The sequence below is a fragment of the Coptis chinensis genome, unplaced genomic scaffold, assembly GCF_015680905.1.
Source record: "Coptis chinensis isolate HL-2020 unplaced genomic scaffold, ASM1568090v1 utg920_pilon_pilon, whole genome shotgun sequence".
NCBI lineage: Eukaryota > Viridiplantae > Streptophyta > Magnoliopsida > Ranunculales > Ranunculaceae > Coptis > Coptis chinensis.
The window spans coordinates 25,208-46,113 of NW_028238193.1; the positions used below are offsets into that span (position 1 = coordinate 25,208).

Consider the following 20,906-nt stretch of genomic DNA (forward strand, 5'->3'; position numbering starts at 1 on the left):
TGCATATATTGAATTTTGTAACCGTTGGATAGATCACAAGAAATCTAAATGCTACTGAACGTTGGAAGGCGTCCAATTCAAACTCTGCCACTTGAGAGAAAAATGTTGCACTACTTTTGCAATTATGTTGATTGTTGACGTACTTTAGTAGCAAACAGGGCCGGCCCTACCTCTTGCCAACTTCCTAGGGCCCCCAATTCCACCCGAGGACCCAAATCACTCCTCTGCTCTGTCAAGGCCTCCAACTATTCTACTACAATCTACATTAAAAAGACCATAGGGGCCCATTTACAGGGAACTGTCAGATTCTCAATGGTCAAATTATACTAAGAATCGAGAAAACTACCAGAATAATGGGACAGGTAAAACTTACCTGTCAAATAATTGTTTTCTGATGTTCACGTTTTCTGATACTAAAGTAGCTATTTGTTTAGAGAGTCTCCTATTTTTTTCAAGGCTAAATCTATAGTGCGTACGTCGTATGGTATGCTATCAAATCTAGGCCACTCATACCAAGGGGTGCGTGTGTATTGCATGGCAAAAGTACTGATCCAAAGGCCCACATTACTTGCGCACCATACATCTCACGCACTGAAGACATGCTCTTTTTTTAAAGTACAAAAGATGTAATAAATATGCATTCTGAATTTCTGATCATTGAATTGTTAATTTAGTGTTTGTGTTACAAAACAAGGATTAACGTACGGTATTATGTAAGAGCATCTCTAGGTGGTAGTATCGCTTCTAAATTTGCCTCCACAATTGGTAGAGGCAAATCTAGAGTTATCACTTATTTAGCCGCATCCATAAATGCAAATTTGTGATTTCAGATGCGGATGCGGCGCGACAGTGGTAATCAAGTATTAAATTAAATAACTGTAAAACATTAACATGTTTCTTTTTGATGTGGTGAGAATCAAGTATTTTGGTTTACCAAAAAAATCAAATATGTGAATTAAAATGAGGCCTTCCAAGAGTGCGTGAGATGTCACCAGCAATGTGAAGTTACATTGCTTTGATAAAATTCAATATATACAATCCTTAATTATGCTCTCACTTATTATACTACTTGCTGAGTTCATAGATTTCCTCAATAACAATGCACGTTGGGCCATCAAAAGTGAAGCTTCGCTGAAACAACGATATTATATACATGACTGCAAAACACACATCAAAACCTAAAAGAAAAACCCACACAACTAAGCCAGAGTTTTGAAATAAGCCAAATAGCTTTAAAGTTGCTCCGAATGGTATACTCCGAAAGCTGAGCGAGTTCATGGATTTTTTTTTTTGGTAATATATACTCTTCTTCGAATAAACTAAAATGTTGTTGTTGTTGTTGTTGTTGTTTTTTTTTTTTTTTTTTTTTTTTTTTTTTTTTTTTTTTTAAGTATATACTCTTCGAATATAAGAATATGGTTTTTATTATTATTTTTTTTTTGTAGTATATACTCTTCGAATATAAGAATATGTTTTTTTTTTTTTTTTTTTGTACACTCTTTGAATGTAAGAAAATGTTTTTTTTTTTGTAGTATATACTCTTCCAATAAAATAAAATATTTTTTTTAAGTGAAAATTTTATTGATACTGATGAGGAATTTTATAAATAATAGAACAACATTCACAGAGATCTCAACAACACCTGATAATAAGCCCCACACGTTAGCTGTTTTAGTTTCGCTCCAACAGCGGTTATTAGTTAGGTACTTGACGACACTTTGACAGAAGTATGTGATTTAACATTTTAATCTTGCCTCACTAAGAGCATCTTTAGATGATAATATACTAGTATCACCTCCAAATTTGTCTCTTCAATTCCGAATTTTGCGAAAAACTATTTCTAAGTGGAAGCAAATTCGGAGTTATTACCTGCCTAGCCGCATCCGTGGATGCAAATTTGTGATTTTGGATGCGGATGCGGATGTGGCGCGACAGTGGTAACGTCACGCACCATTCCTAATGTCACCAAATATTTTTTTGACTTTGACCACAACACACCGTGCCATTACTAATGTCGCGTGGAGGGTTTTTTTTTTTTTGGTTTTGCGGCGATTGGGAATGTTGTTTGGTTTTTTTTTTTTAAACTTTTTCAACTTGGGGCGACAGTGGTAATGTCACACGACAGTACCAATGGCACGCGACGGTGGTAGTACTGGCACACGACATTACCAACAGAACGTGGAGTAGACCCTATATACAAATTTGTGACCGATATTGCGTCCACCTAGAGTTGGTCAAAATTTGAGGATACTTTCTTCAAATTTCGGCTTCAAAATTGCAGGTGATATTACCACCACCTAGAGATGCTCTAAATCAGTAAATCTTGTTTACAGGGGCCGATTTCTTAAGCCTCAAATTTACTAATTTCTCTTTATATTATATACTAGGTATTACCTGTGCCTACGACACAGTTTGTTATGATGTGTTTATTATGTTGTTTGTGGTATTAATCTTGGTACACCCAAATATTTTCAAATGTATAGGCTATGTGAGAATTTTAGACATTTTATTTTGAAGTGGTACTATACGTCGTTGTATGTGTGGCCCATGTTCAAAACTTGCATGTTCAATATTTACACTCTAGGTATTACTGAAGGCACGAAGTGCTATTGAAGTTATTTCAGAAACAATATTTAAATTGAACGAAGAAAATAAAAAAAATAAAATAGTAGTAAAATTGGGATAAGTCAAATCTTTTTCTTCTAGTTATTGGTTTTATGCCCGTGTCTATCAACTTCTCAAGTCGATAGCTAGCAATACTAATCTGTATCTACAGAGACCCTAACTGCATAATAAAAGTACACTACACATTTTTGTCCACACACAATAAGTTACCAACTATATCAATAATTAAACTAAACAACTGCCAAACATTAACATGTTTCTTCTTGATGTGGTGAGAATCAAGTATTATGGTCTACCAACAAAATCAAATATGTGAATTAAAAGGAGGCCTTCCAAGAGTGCGTGAGATGTCACCAGCAATGTGAAGTTACATGGCTTTGATAAAATTCAATATATACAATCCTTAATTATGCTCTCACTTATTATACTACTTGCTGAGTTCATAGATTTCCTCAATAACAATGCACGTTGGGCCATCAAAAGTGAAGCTTCGCTGAAACAATGATATTATATACATGACTGCAAAACCTACACATCAAATGTGTAGGCTATGTGAGAATTTGTAGACATTTTATTTTGAAGGAGGCTTTATTACAGACTCTAAGAGACGAAACATACCGCCAGGCTCATTCAATGTCGTCAAAGCATGGAGAATCTGTTTTTGCTGAAAGTTTTTCCTAGCGCCAAAACGACGTTCCTTTCAATTCTGTGGTCGGAAAACGTGCAGAGTGTAACACGGCAAAAGGAGCAGACGAACCCAAGGCATAATTGAACTAGGATCAGTTGTAATATCCCGTGAGAGCGATTTGATTACCGAAAAAAATGTCAATCGACAAGCCGCGTGGTATACTTTTCCGCGGTTCGAAAAGGTATATAAAATGCATTATCCAGTAATTTCTCATTAAGAGGAGAAGGAACAACAAGCGGATCAGGGGTATCACCACTACCTCTCTCTATATATATATATATATATATATATATATATATATATATTTTTTTTTTTTATACTCTTGAATAAAAGAAAATCTTTGGTTTTTTTTAGTATATACTCTTCATATAAAAGAAAATGTTGGGGGGTTTTTTTTTTTTTTAATATTTTGTAGTATATACTCTTCGATTAAAAGAAAATGTTATATATATAGGGTGGACATACAGAAATGACATACGCAATCCTACCTACCTACATAATGAACTAAAAGTTGATTTTACTCGATAGCATGTGACAGTGGTACTGGTGCGCGACATTACCAATGGCACGTGGGAGTGATTGGGAATAGGGTCTGTGACAACTGGGATGCTATAGGCGGATCGTCCATGTATGTGAAGAAAGCCCAAACGAACTAATAATAAGGCCTACTACATTCAGTCACATACTTAAATAATAAGGCTTTGCCGCTTTGGAAATCTCAATGGCAACCATTGCCACTGGACACACATTGATCGTCCGAAGAAGAAGAAGTGAGTTTCATTCTTGCTGTAATATTTCAGTCATGGGCATTTCCAGGAGCTTAAGAAATGCTCCATTTCCCACTCTTGCACTCTGGAGTGCTTCTGAGATAGCAGAAGCTGTGAATGGCAAACTCATCAAATGGGGCCCTCCTGGAACTATCTGTACAGACACTAGATCTCTCCTCAAACCCAGCAACAATCATTCATCCCCTCTGGTAACCAATCAATGGTTTTCGCAATTGTCGGCGAGAACTTTGATGGTCACGACTTCATCAGTCCTGAATTGTATGTGAAAGGGTGTGTGGGAGTGATTGGGAATAGGGTCTGTGACAACTGGGATAGGGGGTTTGTGAAATTGGAAGAGGAAGATGCTGACACTACGTTGATTGCCCTTGAGAAAATGGCTATGTACGCCCGGAATAGGTTTCATGGCAGTGCTGTAGTTGGAGTGACTGGTAGTGTCGGAAAGACAACGACTAGAACTATGATTGCACTTGGTCTACAAAGCCTTGGTGTGGTTCACCAGACTTGTGGGAATCAGAATAATCAAATTGGAGTTGCTTTGACCTTGATTGGGATTCCTCGTATTTCCCAAGTGTCTATTGTGGAAATGGGAATGAGAAGGAAAGGGGAGATATTGAAGCTGGCGCGGATATGTCAACCGTCAGTTGTACTGATTTTGAATGTAGAACCATCTCATTTGGAGAATTTTGAATGTATAGAGGAGATTGCCAGTGCTAAAGGGGAGATTCTCAGAGAACTAAAGCCTGGGGATATATGTGTTTTGAATGCTGATGATCCTCTAGTTATGAGCCTTCCTGTGCCACATGGAGTGAAGAAGGTTGTTTAGTGAGTCTCTATTATCTACCTTGCTATTAATTTTTGGTTTACCGAATGTCGTGATTATGTAACATTTATGATGTTGATTAGTTATTATCATTTATTACATTGGGCATTAGTTCATCCCACGCTAAATACTGTTGTTAGACCAAAAGTTTGAGCTCGAACTATTTATAATTGGTACAAGTCAAATGCTTCTTTACATAATGATTAGTTATTAACTTACTATAACTTATTACATTGGGCATTAGTTCATCCCATGCTATATATATACTGTTGTTAGACCAAAAGTTTGAGCTCGAACTATTTATAATTGGTACAAGTCAAATGCTTCTTTAGCCTTCATGCATTTGTATTGGACATAGTTTGTATTCTGCCTGTTTATATTAGAGACATAGTTTATATTCCTCCGTTTATATTAGAAATTTGACTATCTTGGTTTAGGTGCTCTTTGGACGAAGGATGGGATGTGACATACGCCTTGTTTCGGCTGAAAGCACAGATGGAGGTTGTGGAGTTCAAGTGGTTTTAGCAAGGAATGCAGAAATGTGGGTTTTTTTTTTGTTCTCATGGTGCTTCAATTTTGGAAGTTTTTTGTTTAAACATAATATCTACTGTGCACAGTGTGCAGTGAACCTGTCCTTCGTTTTGAACTTGCCTCTCAGTATAACAAAGTGTGAAATTAACTGTTAGTTCATGATTAGCTGCATGAATGAGGTAGATAGTATACCTACTAGTTGAAAAGAACTCCTTTTCAATTTACTTTTATTCAACATATAAATAGGGAGGACACTTTCTAGAATAACAAAATCGAGTTTAGTGTTGCAAGGCCCATTTGTCTGCAGTGTACTAATATTTGTAAAGGTGGTGTGGATATTCAGGGTGGAATTTGTGATTCATAGTCCAGGTCTACATTTGGCCCTCAATGCCTGTGCAGCTGCTACGGTTTCAGTTCTACTGGGAGTTTCTCTTCCCCAATTTGCTCTGTCCATATCAAGGTTTACTCCTGTTCACATGAGGTCTCAACTTGATGTTGCTGAAAATGGCATAAGGATTATCAACGATGTTTACAATGCCAACCCCACCAGTACAATGGCAGCTATAAGTTTATTAAAAGCGATTGACTGCAGAGGCAAACGAGTTGCCATTATTGGGGACATGTTGGAACTTGGCCCAATGGAGGTAATGGCTCATGAGACAGTGTTAAAGCTTTGTTGTGTCACCAGTATTGGTCTGGTTGCACTTGTTGGTAAGAATTTTCTTGCAGCAGCTGAGAGACTCAATCTGTATGGAACAACAAAGGTTATTTGCAAGCTTGATGCTGAAGCTCTAGCATTAGAAATTGCAAAACGTTTGAACTATGACGATTTTGTTTTGGTGAAGGGTAGTCGTAGACTGCAAATGGAGAAAGTTGTGGATGCAATTAAAGCCATCCCTCTGGGGACTTCAGTATGGTAACTATAAGGAGGACGAACAAAGAAGTCTTATTTGGGCGCCGTTTTCCTTTTAGCAAGAAAAAGGAAAAGAAACAGGTGAAAAAAGCTAGATTTTCGCTGTCGTTGAGCAGAAGCAGGGAAAATATGAACTCTTCTCCACTGTGAGGCATCAGATGGGAGAGACAAGCTAAGTGATTGCCATTGGGATTCCTTCTTTTTCCAATTAAATCCTACTCATTTGGCAAGCAAAGGCACGATCAATTGTCTAACGAACAAAAGATGAGCTGCCAACAATTCAACTTGACTACTCGACCTACTGAGGGAACATAGTAATGATTGTCTGCAACGGTAGGTGCTATTGAAGGCATTTGTGGTTGCAGAGTTAGAGAGAAGATTCTTAAAAGTGGAGTCTGCTCATTATGCAAGCAAACACATTGCCAAGTGTCTTGTCAACAACTCAACATAAGCTGCCACCGATGTGTCTTTTGTATTCTTCAGCGTACTGAGAAGCTCTTGCAACCTAATATTTGCTAGTCATCCTCACTCAGTTGACAAGGCTGGAGCCAGCATGCCGGTCTGCTAGAGCTATTTGTTCATGGAAATGTCAGTGACCAGATTTTTAAACGCAGGCAGCCTTGGATTTCTTAACAAATTGTTTATTAAAATAGGCGCCATGCCGGCATTAAGATTTTAATTTATAGTGGCATATATAAATTTTAGGGAAGACAATAGGTTGGACTTGTAAGTAAGATCCGAGTTGGTATAATACGCAGTTGGATTTACCATTTGTATCAATATATTCCTAATGTAATATGCTGAATAATTTAATTGGATTGATCTGTAAATCCAGTACATAATGAAAATGCCTGATATGTTGATTTGTGCAGTAATGGAGTTGAATTTTTTTAGCAAACTGTGATTAATAAATTAACCTTTTTTGGTTTCAAATTTATAAGGCAGTCCAAATTTGGTTTCTAAGTGTAAAAGGCTGGCTGGGACGAGCTAAACAAAAATGCCAACATGAGCCCTATTCTGGTTGCAGGCAGAATCCCAGATGCCCGCTGGTTTTGACATACATACTAGACTTACTGTGGTCAGTTGACATATATATTTTGCCCAAACTAGAGAGTGAGAGAGAGAAGTTTCCAATTTTTTTGGTCGAAGCAGTTGACAGCAAAGAAGATGTGGGGGAGTTCAGATGGGCCGACTACTGGTAATGGACAACAACAACAACAACACTTGAAGCGATTTCGTGGAAAAGGGAATAATGGGTTGAACAGGGCTAGTAGTCGTTGTACGGAGTTTGACATGGCCTACTTTCAGTCTTATTCCCATGTCGGAATCCATGAGGAAATGATAAAGGTCCATCCTTTATTCTCTTATTATCAACTTAGTAGTAGAACGTTGTTATTATTAAAGACATATATTGATTGATTGATTGATTGATTGCTTGCTGCAGGACACTACGCGGACTGAAACTTACAGGGCTGCTATCACCAAGTTCCAATCTTGTATTGCTGGCAAAGTAATACTCTTTTCTGCTTCTTCTTCTTTAACTCAATTCAGCAGCAAGCATGTTAATTAATTATTTATTATTATTTTTTGTCAGGTTGTAGTGGATGTTGGTTGTGGCACTGGCATTCTTTCTATTTTCTGTGCTCGTGCTGGTGCTAAGCGAGTAACCATCCTACTACTTGTTCTTTCTTTAAAACACCATTCCATTTTCACCTAAACAATTGCTGTATCATAACTAACTATCCATTTTGCTTTCCCAAACTTTCTGCCAGGTCTATGCAGTGGATGCTAGTCAGATTGCTATACAGGTTACTTTCTTCTCCTTGTTTACTAATATCCTTTTCTTTACTAATCCACCTGTCTCAATTAATCAATGCAAAACCATCTAATGGATTGTATTCAAACAGCTTTAGTTGTTAGAGAGTGAGCATCTTACTATATTAAATCTATCCTACTATCGTGTGTAGGCTTCTAGAGCATCTCCAACAATATCTCGTGTTACGTGAAGATTGTAGTCATCATCATAGCGTGTTTCCTTATCATATTCTAGTATATCCAATGTTGCCCAGTTTCCTTCCCTTCAATTTCACACACACACACACTGACACACACACACATCTTTGTGCGTGTCTTTTGTTGCATTTGATAATTACATATATGTGATAGCTTATGTCATTACATGGCTGTAATTGATGTAGCCTAGGATTTTCATTTCCATTTTCCTTACATTGTTTTCTTTTGACTATTTACCAGGCAAAGGAAGTTGTGAAGGCAAATAACTTGTCTGACAAGATCATTGTTTTACTTGGACGAGTTGAGGTGAGTTCCAAAAGCTATAGAGAAAGAATCTTTGTCTAAACCACGATTCTGCTAACGGCTTTTTGCATTTGCTTGTTTTTTGTACCTATTTTCGGTATGAAGTTAAACGAAAATATTTGTGTATACATACCATTTAATTTAAGTTCTGTTAAGTATCCACTGCATCTCGGTTTTCCGGATTTCTTGATTTTTTCATATGAATGGTTTGTTATAATTTGTCATATGGACAGTGGATGGGCTACATGCCCGGGCGATCGCATATTCAACTTTATTTTCAATTTGGATGGACTGTTCATGTATTAAATGGTGCTGATCCCTGCAGGATGTAGAAATTGAGGAGGAGGTTGATGTTATAATTTCAGAATGGATGGGCTACATGCTCCTTTATGAGGTATTCAACATCTTTTGTGTTACGTTGATGATGAGAAAGATGTGAAATTTTTTATCTGAGAAATTGGTCAAGATCAAATATTTGAGAAACCTGAAAAGACTCTGTTGATGATGGAAAAGATGAATATTCCTGGTTCTGTTTCCCTACAAACCTGATACCTGATTATAGGCTCGTCACTTTCTGTTTAGCATAAATAAAACCCTATTAATAATTAAAATGAATATATAGGGAATGTTTTGCATTAAACTTTAAAAGGCAAGTTAGGTTGACGACTTGACGGTGAGAAATATGGGAAGAGTCGAAGACTGATTTTGCTTCCAATGTGACTGGGTTACGAGTTCCTAATTGCATGCAGTAGCCAATGATTAGAGAGATCATTAGTTTTAAAGAGAGTGATAACTCCTAGATAGAAAGTCCTAGAGAGTAGCATACCATTGTAAGGTAGCCTTGAGTCCGTAAAAGCCTCTGATCTTTTAGAATACTACATAGGTTTAACAAATGCTTGATAAGAAAATAATCCAGAAGTAGGTTTGATTTCACTATAGAGTTTAGAATAAAAACTAGAATGAAGTCAAAAGGAAGTTTTGAGTACTGGTGAAACTTTTGGCAAAAAGCATATGTATAAACTATTTATGTGAAACTATGTCTCCTGGAAATACGCGAAGAAGAAGTTTTTTCTTTACCGAGATAAGTTCGGGATTTAAAGTCATTTTTTGCTAATGCTATTGTCACTTTGGAACATGAAAAGAGACCACATCACCTTGGAGGGTTTAATACTATCACAAGTGATAACAATTACCTATCTCAGCTTATTGTGCCTCAAAAAAGCAATAGAAATAAAAAATAACAATCAGTTGCTGTTAATATTCTAAATACCATCTTGTGTTGAGGATTTACTCTTAATTATTGCTTTTGAAATTGCTTTATGATAATTTCAGACCTTTAAAATTTTATGCTTAAAAAAATCACAACTAAAAACTGTTTCCGCTCAAACAAAAAATTTAGGAGACCCATGTGTAGTACTGTAGTAGGACTTAAAGGCTAGTTACTGACTATAGTTTCCAAAGTTGTAGCTAAGTTTAGATTTTCTCTCTCTTGTTGCATATCTATGTAGAGCATGCTGGGGAGTGTAATTACTGCGAGGGACCGCTGGCTCAAGCCTGGTGGACTTATTCTTCCCTCACATGCAACGGTAATACTTTTCTCCGAGAGTTCTACTTTACTCGTGCAACTAGTATTGTGGCCTTATGATGCAATCATTTGTGTACTTTATATCCGTTTGAAGTTTGCTACTTTTTATATAGAATCGGCAGATCCGCTTTTTATTTTTTTTCTCTTTTTGGTATTCAAATAAAAATATTGCCATATATTAAAATTGTAGTGGTGCTGCATTGATACTAGGGTGCAAACGGATAGGTTCGGATTCGGATATGCCTGTATCCGAATCCGAATCTGAAAATTTATACCGATATCCGAATCCAAATCTGACGGATATTAAATTTTTTATCCGAATCTGATTTCGGATATCGGATAATATCCGATCCGAAAATTAATATTAATTAAAATTTTATTTGCTTTGAATAATTCATTTTACCACTATAAAAACTATTATAAATATATATATATTTGTCATTTATTATTATTATTTTGTTATTATAGTTTTATATTATTAGTTTATGATTTTATATAATAATAAATAAATAAATAAATTATATATAATAACGATTAATTTTTTAAATCGGATCGGATATTTTCGGGATCTTGGATATGGCAATATCGAATCCGATATCCTAAATTTTCGGATAATATCTGATTTTTTCAATCTGAATTCAATCGGATTGAATATTTGGATATCCACTTGCACCCCTAATTGATACAATGAAAAATTCTTTTAGTTTACGGTATGTTTATTAGTTATCAGATTGAAATATGAATAGTTGATCTTAGTTTGTGTCCTTTGCAGTTATATATGGCTCCCATCACACATGCTGAAAGATACAGTGAAAGCATTGATTTCTGGCGCGATGTTTATGGGATTGATAGTGAGTACCCACTACTTGATGGATGCAATCTCCTGATAGTTTCAACTTTCAAGTGATAATTGGTTGGAGAGTAATCATTCTCAATTGCATAGGGTTCCACCTCTTAGGTCAATCCATCCAAACGGATGCTCCAAAGCATCTAGTACCGTGCAATTTTGACTAGTAATAAATGTCTTATGTATGTGTTAGGAAGAAGACATCATGATGGATACTGATTTCTTCATAAAACACCAGTAACTAAGGGATATTGGGGCAATCGATGTGCTTAAAGTGAGGGCTTGTCATGAAGACTTGCCAAAATTGGTTCTTTTGGTTGAATTTTGCGGAGTGTTGTAAGCATGGGAAGCACTTTATGTAATATAAATTGGGATGGTCTGGGTGGGGGTGAAATCTGTGATTAATATGATTTTGTGTTCATTTTAATGGAAAGGTTCAATATGCAAAGTTAGTCATGAATTTTATGGTCATTACTTAAGTATGGGTCAGCTAAGAAATGACATAACCCATATATACCATGTGAAGGACAAATTGATGCTTCTTTCTCAATAGACTCACAACAGTGATGAGTCGATAAATATCATGTGGTCAATCTGTGGTCGGGTTTGATTTAGGTTAGGAAAATAGTTTTGCTTGATGAAAAATTTCCATTTACTGCAGTGTCTGCCATGATGCCGCTGGCAAAACAATGTTCATTTGAGGAGCCGTGTGTGGAGACAATAACAGGGGAGAACGTTTTGACATGGCCCTTTGTGGTGAGTCTGCTTGCTCCACTTGAAGTGGGTTCATTTAATTTCTTGTTCTGTTAATATAGAATGCCTTCTAGCCGTCCTCAAACTTGATGTCCAATGAAATCGCTGAACAGGTAAAGCATGTGGACTGTTATACAATCACGACTCAGGAGCTTGAATCTGTTACAGCAAAATATAGATTTACTTCAATGATGCAAGGTGATTTTTTTTTTCTTTGTTCTTTGTTGAGGATTTCTATTTCAAAGATTCCTGGAGTTGGTACAAAACATTAATGCTAGGATCTTTGCCCCGCTAGAAAGAATAACGAGTATCAGGTTATTTACTTTGCCTCAATTAAAGCTTAAGAGGATTTTCACCTTTGGTTTAACATAAAAAAAACCGTTGCCCCACAATCTGATATAGAGGTAAAAAATATCTGATATGTTCTCTTTTGTTTCAGCCCCTTTTAATGGGTTTGCGTTCTGGTTTGATGTTGAGTTCAGTGGCCCCACAATTTCCGCGGACGATAAACATACAGAATCTGCACCTACCAGTAATCCATCTTCTGATATAAATCCTCCAGGTTCTAGCCAGAGACAAAAGCGAGTAAAATCCAATGAAGCGCTTGTTCTGTCCACTGCACCAGAGGAATCTCCAACGCACTGGCAACAGGTATTTTCGCTGTAGTCTTTCTTATTTTCAGGTGTGCCACAACCCGATTCTGGTGCTTATTCTATAGCTTGATTTGGTGGAGTTATCCATTATATTGTTAGAATTAATGAAATACACAACCCAATAGAGCATCGATGTACGCATTTAGAGTGTTTTATATTCACCACATTCCTTGTATCTTGTATGATGAATAACAATGACCTTATAGTGTTTTTTTTTAATCAAGTGGAAATTTATTGATATAACGAGTTTTTGCAAATAATTAGGACATGTGTGCAACAAGCTGCGCTGCAAGTCCTTTCTATTTTTTTATTTTTTTATTTTATTTTTTTCATTTAAATACAGCTTGTTACATCTAATGAAAAATCTTATGTCATAGAGTTTCTTATTAAAAGGCTAATTACAAGTGCTTTATTATTATCACTTTCTGCATATTAGTATAAAACTGTAAATATTTAGGATATTATCATATACAAGGACTGAGAAAAATAGGAAATCCTATAACGATAATGGTATTTGTAAGTTATGGTGTGGAACTGTCGATATGGAATTGTGGCTGCATTAATCATATGGAATCAAACTTCAATATGATTTTAAGCGACCCGTGAGATGGTTACAAACTAGTGCTGGTCTAGAAAAATGACCCCACTACTCATATTCACTGGTTTTGCTCTTATGGTGAACATGGTAGTGGTTTGCACGATGCTCCATAAACTTCTCTCCATATTTTAAATGCATGAAAAATTGTTTTAGCTGGCCTGTTTTTGCACTCACCTACTTATTGTGCAGACTCTGCTCTACTTTTATGAGCCAATAGAGGTCAAACAAGATCAAGTCATTGAAGGTTCTGTTGTGCTGTCTCAGAGCAAGGAAAATGCACGGTTCTTGAATATTCACCTTGAATATGCGTTAGTTTATTCCTCTCTCCCCACATTATTTATTTTTTAATTTTTTAAATATGTTGGATCAGTGCTTATTTTCTTCCTAATATATACAGTTTCATATTGTCTCGTCTTGGGTTTGTCGCAGATCTGGAGGTCGGTCTTTTGTAAAAGAGGCAGTAATGCGGTGATCCAGCTTTAGAACGTTAAAGCCCATTCAGTTCAGGGCCCTCGTCGGAATAGATGCAGAATCCCTTATTGATTCGCTTGGCAAAGAGTTCAGAGGAAGACCTGTTGGGTTTGAGTGTCTGATGACACAGTTTGCTGCAGAGTTGCATATTGTGCTCGACTTACTTTTTGCCGCAGTGTTAGCTGAATTTTTCACATGTATTTTCTTTCTTCATCTCTTGACTCTTTGAGGACAAAAATCCTTCTGTTTGGGGGTGGTACAGACCTGTAGTATTTGAATTAGGATTTGTTCAAAGAATCCAATGATGAAAATTGTCTAGAAATCTCACATTAGTATTCGAATTAGGATTTGTTCTTAGAAACATAATATAATATGTACAACAATGTTCGAATAAAAGCTAAGCTAACTGAATTATTCTGCTAAAATACACGAGGAGGGTTTTGTATTCATAAAATCCTGTGACAAATACGGATGAATGTATAGACATTCAACCACTAACAATATAAAATTATGAACACCACGTTACAGATTTTATCACAAGAGTTTGGAATGGCCATAAAAAGCTCATTTATCATCCACATTTCGCAACAATAAATTGTCTTACATTTTAAGTTTGTTCAGTTCATGGTCACGATATATACAAGGTACTATGTTGTATACAATTAAACCACATAAACAAGGTAACTATGCAGATGATATCAAACACAACAAATAATCTAGGTCTCGTTACATACTTACCATCGGAAAATAGATACTATAAACACCAAGTCAAGACGAAGTGAATGGTACATCAGTTGATTGGCCAAAAAGGGAATTCTTCAAACATTCAAATGCACTCTTCATGCTTTGATTTGAAGAACAGGACTGATGGCCTATAGGAGAGGATAATGACTTAGTATAAAGAGATATTATTCTACATTTCTACTGGCACTAATAAGTAATTTTATCATCTCCAATTGATATTCCCTGAACCCTAGATCTGCTAATTAAGTTCTAAAAACACTGAAAGTGGCCAACCCTTAAGCTTGATATTAACATAAGCAATTAAAATTAGAAAACCCTAAATTAGCATCTAACATCAAAATAAGTAAAAATGAAAATGAATATGAGAGTGAAATCGAACCTGGTACTCGTGGCCCTAGCATGAGAGAGAGAGTATGTGAGTGAAAAATACTAAATGCCTGTCCTCGATCTTCAGCCTGAGAGAGAGAGAGAGAGAGAGAGGAGAGAGAGAGAGGCTCATGTTTATAAAGGAGATAAAGAAGGATAACAAAGCTAGAGAGAACTCGAGTCTTCTTCTTTGATCAATTTTTGGTAGTTGTTTCAAGGCTCCTCATTTTCCACGAGGGTTTTCATTAAATCTTAACCGAATATCAAAAGCCAAGTCTAATCCAACGATTAGGCGAAACAATGGACACAACCGTGGCCAAAATGCAAAATAAACACAAACTACACACACAATACCCGACGACCACTTAAAAACTTTGCCCGGTACGTTGGGCGTTGAACCCCAACAACTAATGACCGGTGGCTAAACCTAGGTTGTGCCTCGTGGCCAATGCTCAATTTTCATGTAGTGGTTGGTTCTAACGAGTTTGTATTCGGGGAGGATAGGATTTGCGGTTCGAGAAAAGACTTAGCGTCCACAAACTTGTTGCACGCTTGTCCTAATTATTTGTAAAACTTGTTATCATTATAAATAAAATTTCCACTTAAAAACAACAACAAAACCAATATTTTCTTTTATTCGAAGAGAATATACAAAAAAAAAAACATTTTCTTTTATTTGAAGAGTATATACTATAAATAAAAAATAAAAATAACAATAACAAGAACAATATTCTCTATTATTCGAAGAGTATATACTACAAAAAAACTAAAAAAAAAACAAAAAAAACAATATCATCATTTTTTTTGTTTCGTAGATTATCCACTAAAAAAACCAAAAAAAAAAAAAAACCCCTATAAAAATAAAACAAATAAAAACACACAAAAACAAACCTAAACGAACTTATTCTGCGCTCAAATACGGTCAAGGCACTATTCTAAAAGCTCCAAACGACTTCCACTATTGAAGTTTATGCTTATCAATTCGAATATCGTGTTGGTCTAACTACCTTGTGAAACATTCTTCCATATGTTCTACCTCATTACAAAGCCACGATCTTCATCTAGGAAATCTGAAGTTTAAAAACCCATCTTGAAAAAATTAACTTTTCACGTACATACCACGTAAGAGTGTTCATACAAAAGCACATATCTCATTTTATGTTCTATCTCTTTCTTATTGTGTGATATTTGCTTGTTTTCATTGATTGGTGTGATATTTTCAACTTTCTTTTGACATGTTACATATTGTGCTCGACACACTTTTTGCCACAGTGTTAGCAAAATTTTTTCTCAAGCTTCAGAGGTATTTTCTTTCTTCATCTCTTGACATTTTGAGGAGAAAACATCCTTCATTGGGGGTAAGAACCTGAAGCAAAATTTACGTAGTTTTTAGGTTGTATAGAGCTTCTTTATGAATAAGTGTACTTAGTGACAAAGTCTTGTTTCCTTTTTTATGATGAAAATTGTCTAGAATTCTCACACTAGTATTCGAATTAGGATTTGTTCTTAGAATCTTAATATAATATGTAAGCAATAGTTTTTACATCTTTTCAAGAACATTCATGCATGGAGTATCATTGTTAGCATAATTTATAAATTTTCTAGGTTTCAAAAACCGACTTGATCATGTCAGGGATATTTTATGTGATGCATTTTGGAGGGATGGAGTACAAGTGAAGAAGGAGGCTCCCGTGAATTTTTTCATTGATTCGAATGAGTGAAGATCAACATTTCGGCCTGCAGATGTATTGGTTTACAGTTGGTTTGAGGGGAGGCATGCGTGTGTTAATGTAACTTGAGCCTCTCCGTTGGTAGGGCTTGAGAATGGAGTCTTTGAAGTGGGAGAACCAGCTAATAGAGCAACAACAGGGAAGATTGGGAAACACAAGGAGGCTTGTAGAGCTAACCAACATTGTTTCATTCCGTTCAGTTTCGACACTTTTGGTTTCTTGGCCCAACAATCTGTTAAGCTCCTTAAGTGATTGCAGAAAATTATGGACAACAACCTAATGACAACTGGTTCTAACGAGATTGTATTTAGGAGGATAGGATTTGCAGTTCAGAAAGGACTTGCGTCACAGCTTGTTGCATGCTTGTCCTAATTATTTGTAAAACTTGTTATCATTATAAATAAAATTTTCACTTAAAAACAACAACAAAACCAACATTTTCTTTTATTCGAAACCAAATCCTTTCTAACGCAAAATCCTATCCTCCTGAATACAAACTTCGTTCAAACCCGGTTGTCATTAGGTTGTAGTCCATAAATTTCTTACTCTCTTAAGCTTAACAGTTGTTGTGGAAAAAAAATTAAAATGTCGATCTTTAACGGAATGGAGCAATCTTTGGTTAACTCTACAAAGCCTCCTCGTGTTATCACCTGATAGGAAACCGCATAAAATAAGATATGTGCTTTTCCAACACTCTTAATGGAGTGCGTAAGCGAAAACTTAATTTTTAAAGATGGGTTTTTAACCCGGTTTCTAGATGAAGATCGTGACTTTGTAATGAGGTAGAACATATGGAATAATGTTTCACATGGTAGTTAGACCAACATGGCGCAAACTTTAATAGTGGAAGTTGTTTGGAGATTTTAGAGTAGTGCATGCGATTGTATTTGAGCAGAATAAGTTCTGTTAGCTTTGCTTTTGTGAGTTTTTGATTTGTCATATTTTTATAGGGTTTTATTATTATTATTATTTTTTTGGTTTTTGTAGTGGATAATCCACGAAAAAAAGAAAATGATGATTTTTTTTTTTTTTTTTTTTTTTTAGTTTTTTTTTTGTAGTATATACTCTACGAATAAAAAGAAAATGTTGTTGTCGTTATTGATATTTTTTTTTATTTATAGTATATACTCTCCAAATAAAAAAAAAATTTTTTTATTCTCTTGAATAAAAGAAAATGTTAGTTGTTTTGTTGTTATTTTTAAGTGAAAATTTTATTTATAATGATAACAAATTTTACAAATAATTAAGAAAGCGTCAAACAAAATTGTGACACAAGTCCTTTCTGAACTCCAAATCCTATCCTCTTGAATACAAACTTCGTTAGAACCAATATCATTAGGTTGTAGTCCATTATTTTCTGCAATCACTAAAAGCGGCTTAACAGATTGTTGTGCCAAAGAAAACAACGATTAATCGAAACTAAACGGAATGAAACAATCTTTGGTTAACTCTACAAGCCTCCTCGAGTTATCACAATAATAAGAAAGAAAAGCACATAAAATGAGACATGACTTTTGTATGAACACTCTTATAATGGTATGTGCGTGAAAAGTTAATTTTTTCAAGATGGGGTTTTAACTTGATTTCCTAGATGAAGATCGTGGCTTTGTAATGATGTAGAACATATGGAAAAATGTTTCAGAAGGAAAGTTAGACCAACACGTATATTCTGAATTGATGGCGCAAACTTCAATAGTGGAAGCTGTTAAGAGCTTCTAGAGTAGTGCACGCGACTGTATTTGAGCAGAATAAGTTCAGTTAGCTTTGTTTTTGTTAGTTTTTTATTTGTTTTATTTTTATAGGGTTTTTTTTTTTTTTTTTTTTTTTTGGTTTTGTAGTGGATAATCCAAAAAAAAAAAGAAAATGATGATTTTTTTTTTTTTTTTTTTTTTTTTTTTTTTAAGTATATACTCTACGAATAAAAGAAAATGTTGTTGTCGTTATTGATATTTTTTTATTTATAGTATATACTCTCCAAATAAAAGAAAATGTTTTTTTTATATATTCTCTTCGAATAAAAGAAAATGTTGGTTTTGTTGTTGTTTTTAAGTGGAAATTTTATTTATAATGATAACAAATTTTACAAATAATTAAGACAACCGTCTGACAAAATTTGTGACACAAGTCCTTTTCACGAACTCCAAATCCTATCCTCTTGAATACAAACTCGTTAGAACCAACTGTCATTAGGTTGTAGTCCATTATTTTCTGCAATCACTAAAGCAGCTTAACAGATTGTTGTGCCAAGAAAACAACGGTGTCGAAACTGAGCGGAATGAAACAATGTTGGTTAACTCTACAAGCCTCCTCAAGTTATCACACAATAAGAAAGAAAAGCACATAAAATGAGACATGACTTTTGTATGAACACTTTCTTCGTGGTATGTGCGTGAAAAGTTAATTTTTCAAGATGGGGTTTTAACTTGATTTCCTAGATGAAGATCGTGGCTTTGTAATGATGTAGAACATATGGAAAAATGTTTCAGAATGTATATACACAAACGCGTATATTGTAAATTGATCGCCAAACTTTAATAGTTGAAGGCTGTTAAGAGCTTCTAGAGTAGTGCCTTGTATTTGTATTTGAAGCGAGAATAAGTTCGGTTAGCTTTGTTTTGTTAGTTTTTATTTGTTTTATTTTTATAGGGTTTTTTTTTTTTTTTTTTTTTTTTTTGTTTTGTAGTGGATAATCCACGAAAAAAAAAGAAAATGATGATTTTTTTTTTTTTTTTTTTTTTTTTTTTTATAGTTTTTTGTAGTATATACTCTCTGAATAAAAAGAAAATGTTTTGTTTGTTTATTGATATTTTTTTTTTTTATAGTATATACTCTCCAAATAAAAAGAAAATGTTTTTTTTTATATTCTCTTGAATAAAAGAAAAAGTTGGTTTTGTTGTTGTTTTTAAGTGGAAATTTTATTTATAATGATAACAAATTTTACAAATAATTAAGACAAAAGCGTATAACAAGCTGTGACACAAGTCCTTTCTGAACTCCAAATCCTATCCTCTTGAATACAAACTCGTTAGAACCAACTGTCATTATGTTGTAGTTCATTATTTTCTGCAATCACTAAAGCAGCTTAACAGATTGTTGTGCCAAGAAAACAACGATTAAAAACTGAGCGGAATGAAACAATCTTTGGTTAACTCTACAAGCCTCCTCAAGTTATCACACAATAAGAAAGAAAGCACATAAAATGAGACATGACTTTTGTATGAACACTCTTCGTGGTATGTGCGTGAAAAGTTAATTTTTTCAAGATGGGGTTTTTAACTTCAGATTTCCTAGATGAAGATCGTGGCTTTGTAATGATGTAGAACATATGGAAAAATGTTTCAGAAGGTAGTTAGACCAACACGTATATTCTGAATTGATGGCACAAACTTCAATAGTGGAAGCTGTTAAGAGCTTCTAGAGTAGTGCACGCGACTGTATTTGAGCAGAATAAGTTCAGTTAGCTTTGTTTTTGTTAGTTTTTTATTTGTTTTATTTTTATAGTTTTTTTTTTTTTTTTTATTTTTTTTTTTTTGTTTTTGTAGTGGATAATCCACGAAAAAAAAAAAAATGATTTTTTTTTTTTTTTTTTTTTTTTTTTTTTTTTTTTTTTTTTTTTTTTTTTTGTAGTATATACTCTACGAATAAAAGAAAATGTTGTTGTCGTTATTGATATTTTTTTATTTATAGTATATACTCTCCAAATAAAAGAAAATGTTTTTTTTTTGTATATTCTCTTCGAATAAAAGAAAATGTTGGTTTTGTTGTTGTTTTTAAGTGGAAATTTTATTTATAATGATAACAAATTTTACAAATAATTAAGACAAAGCGTCAACAAAGCTGTGACACAAGTCCTTTTCGAACTCCAAATCCTATCCTCTTGAATACAAACTTCGTTAGAACCAAGCTGTCATTAGGTTGTAGTCCATTATTTTCTGCAATCACTCACTAAAGCGGCTTAACAGTTGTTGTGCCAAAAACAACGATTATGTCCGAAGCTGAGCGGAATGAAACAATGTTGGTTAACTCTACAAGCCTCCTCAAGTTATCACACAATAAAAAAAAAAGCACATAAAATGAGACATGACTTTTGTATGAACACTCTTCGTGGTATGTGCGTGAAAAGTTAATTTTTCAAGATGGGGTTTTAAACCCAGTTTCCTAGATGAAGATCGTGGCTTTGTAATGATGTAGAACATATGGAAAAATGTTTGAGGAAGGTAGTTAGACCAACCGCGTATATTATTTGAATTGATGGCATGAAACTTCAATAGTGGAAGGCATTTAAGAGCTTCTAGAGTAGTGCATACGACTGTATTTGATTTGAGAAATAAGTTGATTTAGCTTTGTTTTGTTAGTTTTTATTTGTTTTATTTTTATAGGGTTTTTTTTTTTGGTTTTTTGGATAATCCAAAAAAAAAAATTTATTTGTTTTTTTAGTTTTTATTTGTTTTTTTTTTTATTTTTTTTTTTTTTTTTTT

At 34.5% G+C, this 20,906-nt stretch overlaps 2 protein-coding genes across 2 annotated transcripts; both read left to right on the forward strand.

Moving 5' to 3' along the window:
- Nucleotides 1–3,966: 3,966 nt before the first annotated feature.
- Nucleotides 3,967–7,234, forward strand: LOC147472630 (uncharacterized). Its single transcript, XM_086588415.1, is given in 4 exon segments — nt 3,967–4,305; nt 4,308–4,915; nt 5,359–5,462; nt 5,796–7,234. Coding segments are annotated over 4 exon segments (1,560 nt in total). The 5' UTR covers nt 3,967–4,034; the 3' UTR covers nt 6,373–7,234.
- Nucleotides 7,235–7,327: 93 nt separating this feature from the next.
- Nucleotides 7,328–13,910, forward strand: LOC147472631 (putative protein arginine N-methyltransferase 6). The gene is made up of 13 exons (XM_086588416.1): nt 7,328–7,712; nt 7,810–7,875; nt 7,960–8,028; nt 8,138–8,173; nt 8,619–8,684; nt 9,007–9,075; nt 10,190–10,267; nt 11,039–11,117; nt 11,775–11,869; nt 11,980–12,064; nt 12,306–12,517; nt 13,307–13,425; nt 13,547–13,910. The coding sequence occupies exons 1-13, from the start codon at nt 7,533–7,535 to the stop codon at nt 13,587–13,589; spliced, it is 1,197 nt and encodes a 398-aa protein (XP_086444542.1). The 5' UTR covers nt 7,328–7,532; the 3' UTR covers nt 13,590–13,910.
- The last annotated feature ends 6,996 nt before the right edge of the window (nt 13,911–20,906 follow it).

Bases quoted from the DNA above. Each gene is read 5' to 3' on its own strand.
- LOC147472631 (XM_086588416.1), top strand. From the start codon at position 7,533: ATGTGGGGGAGTTCAGATGGGCCGACTACTGGTAATGGACAACAACAA. The intron at 10,268-11,038 runs GTAATACTTTTC...TGTCCTTTGCAG, and splicing joins TTCTTCCCTCACATGCAACG to TTATATATGGCTCCCATCAC. The intron at 13,426-13,546 runs GTTAGTTTATTC...GGTTTGTCGCAG, and splicing joins AATATTCACCTTGAATATGC to ATCTGGAGGTCGGTCTTTTG.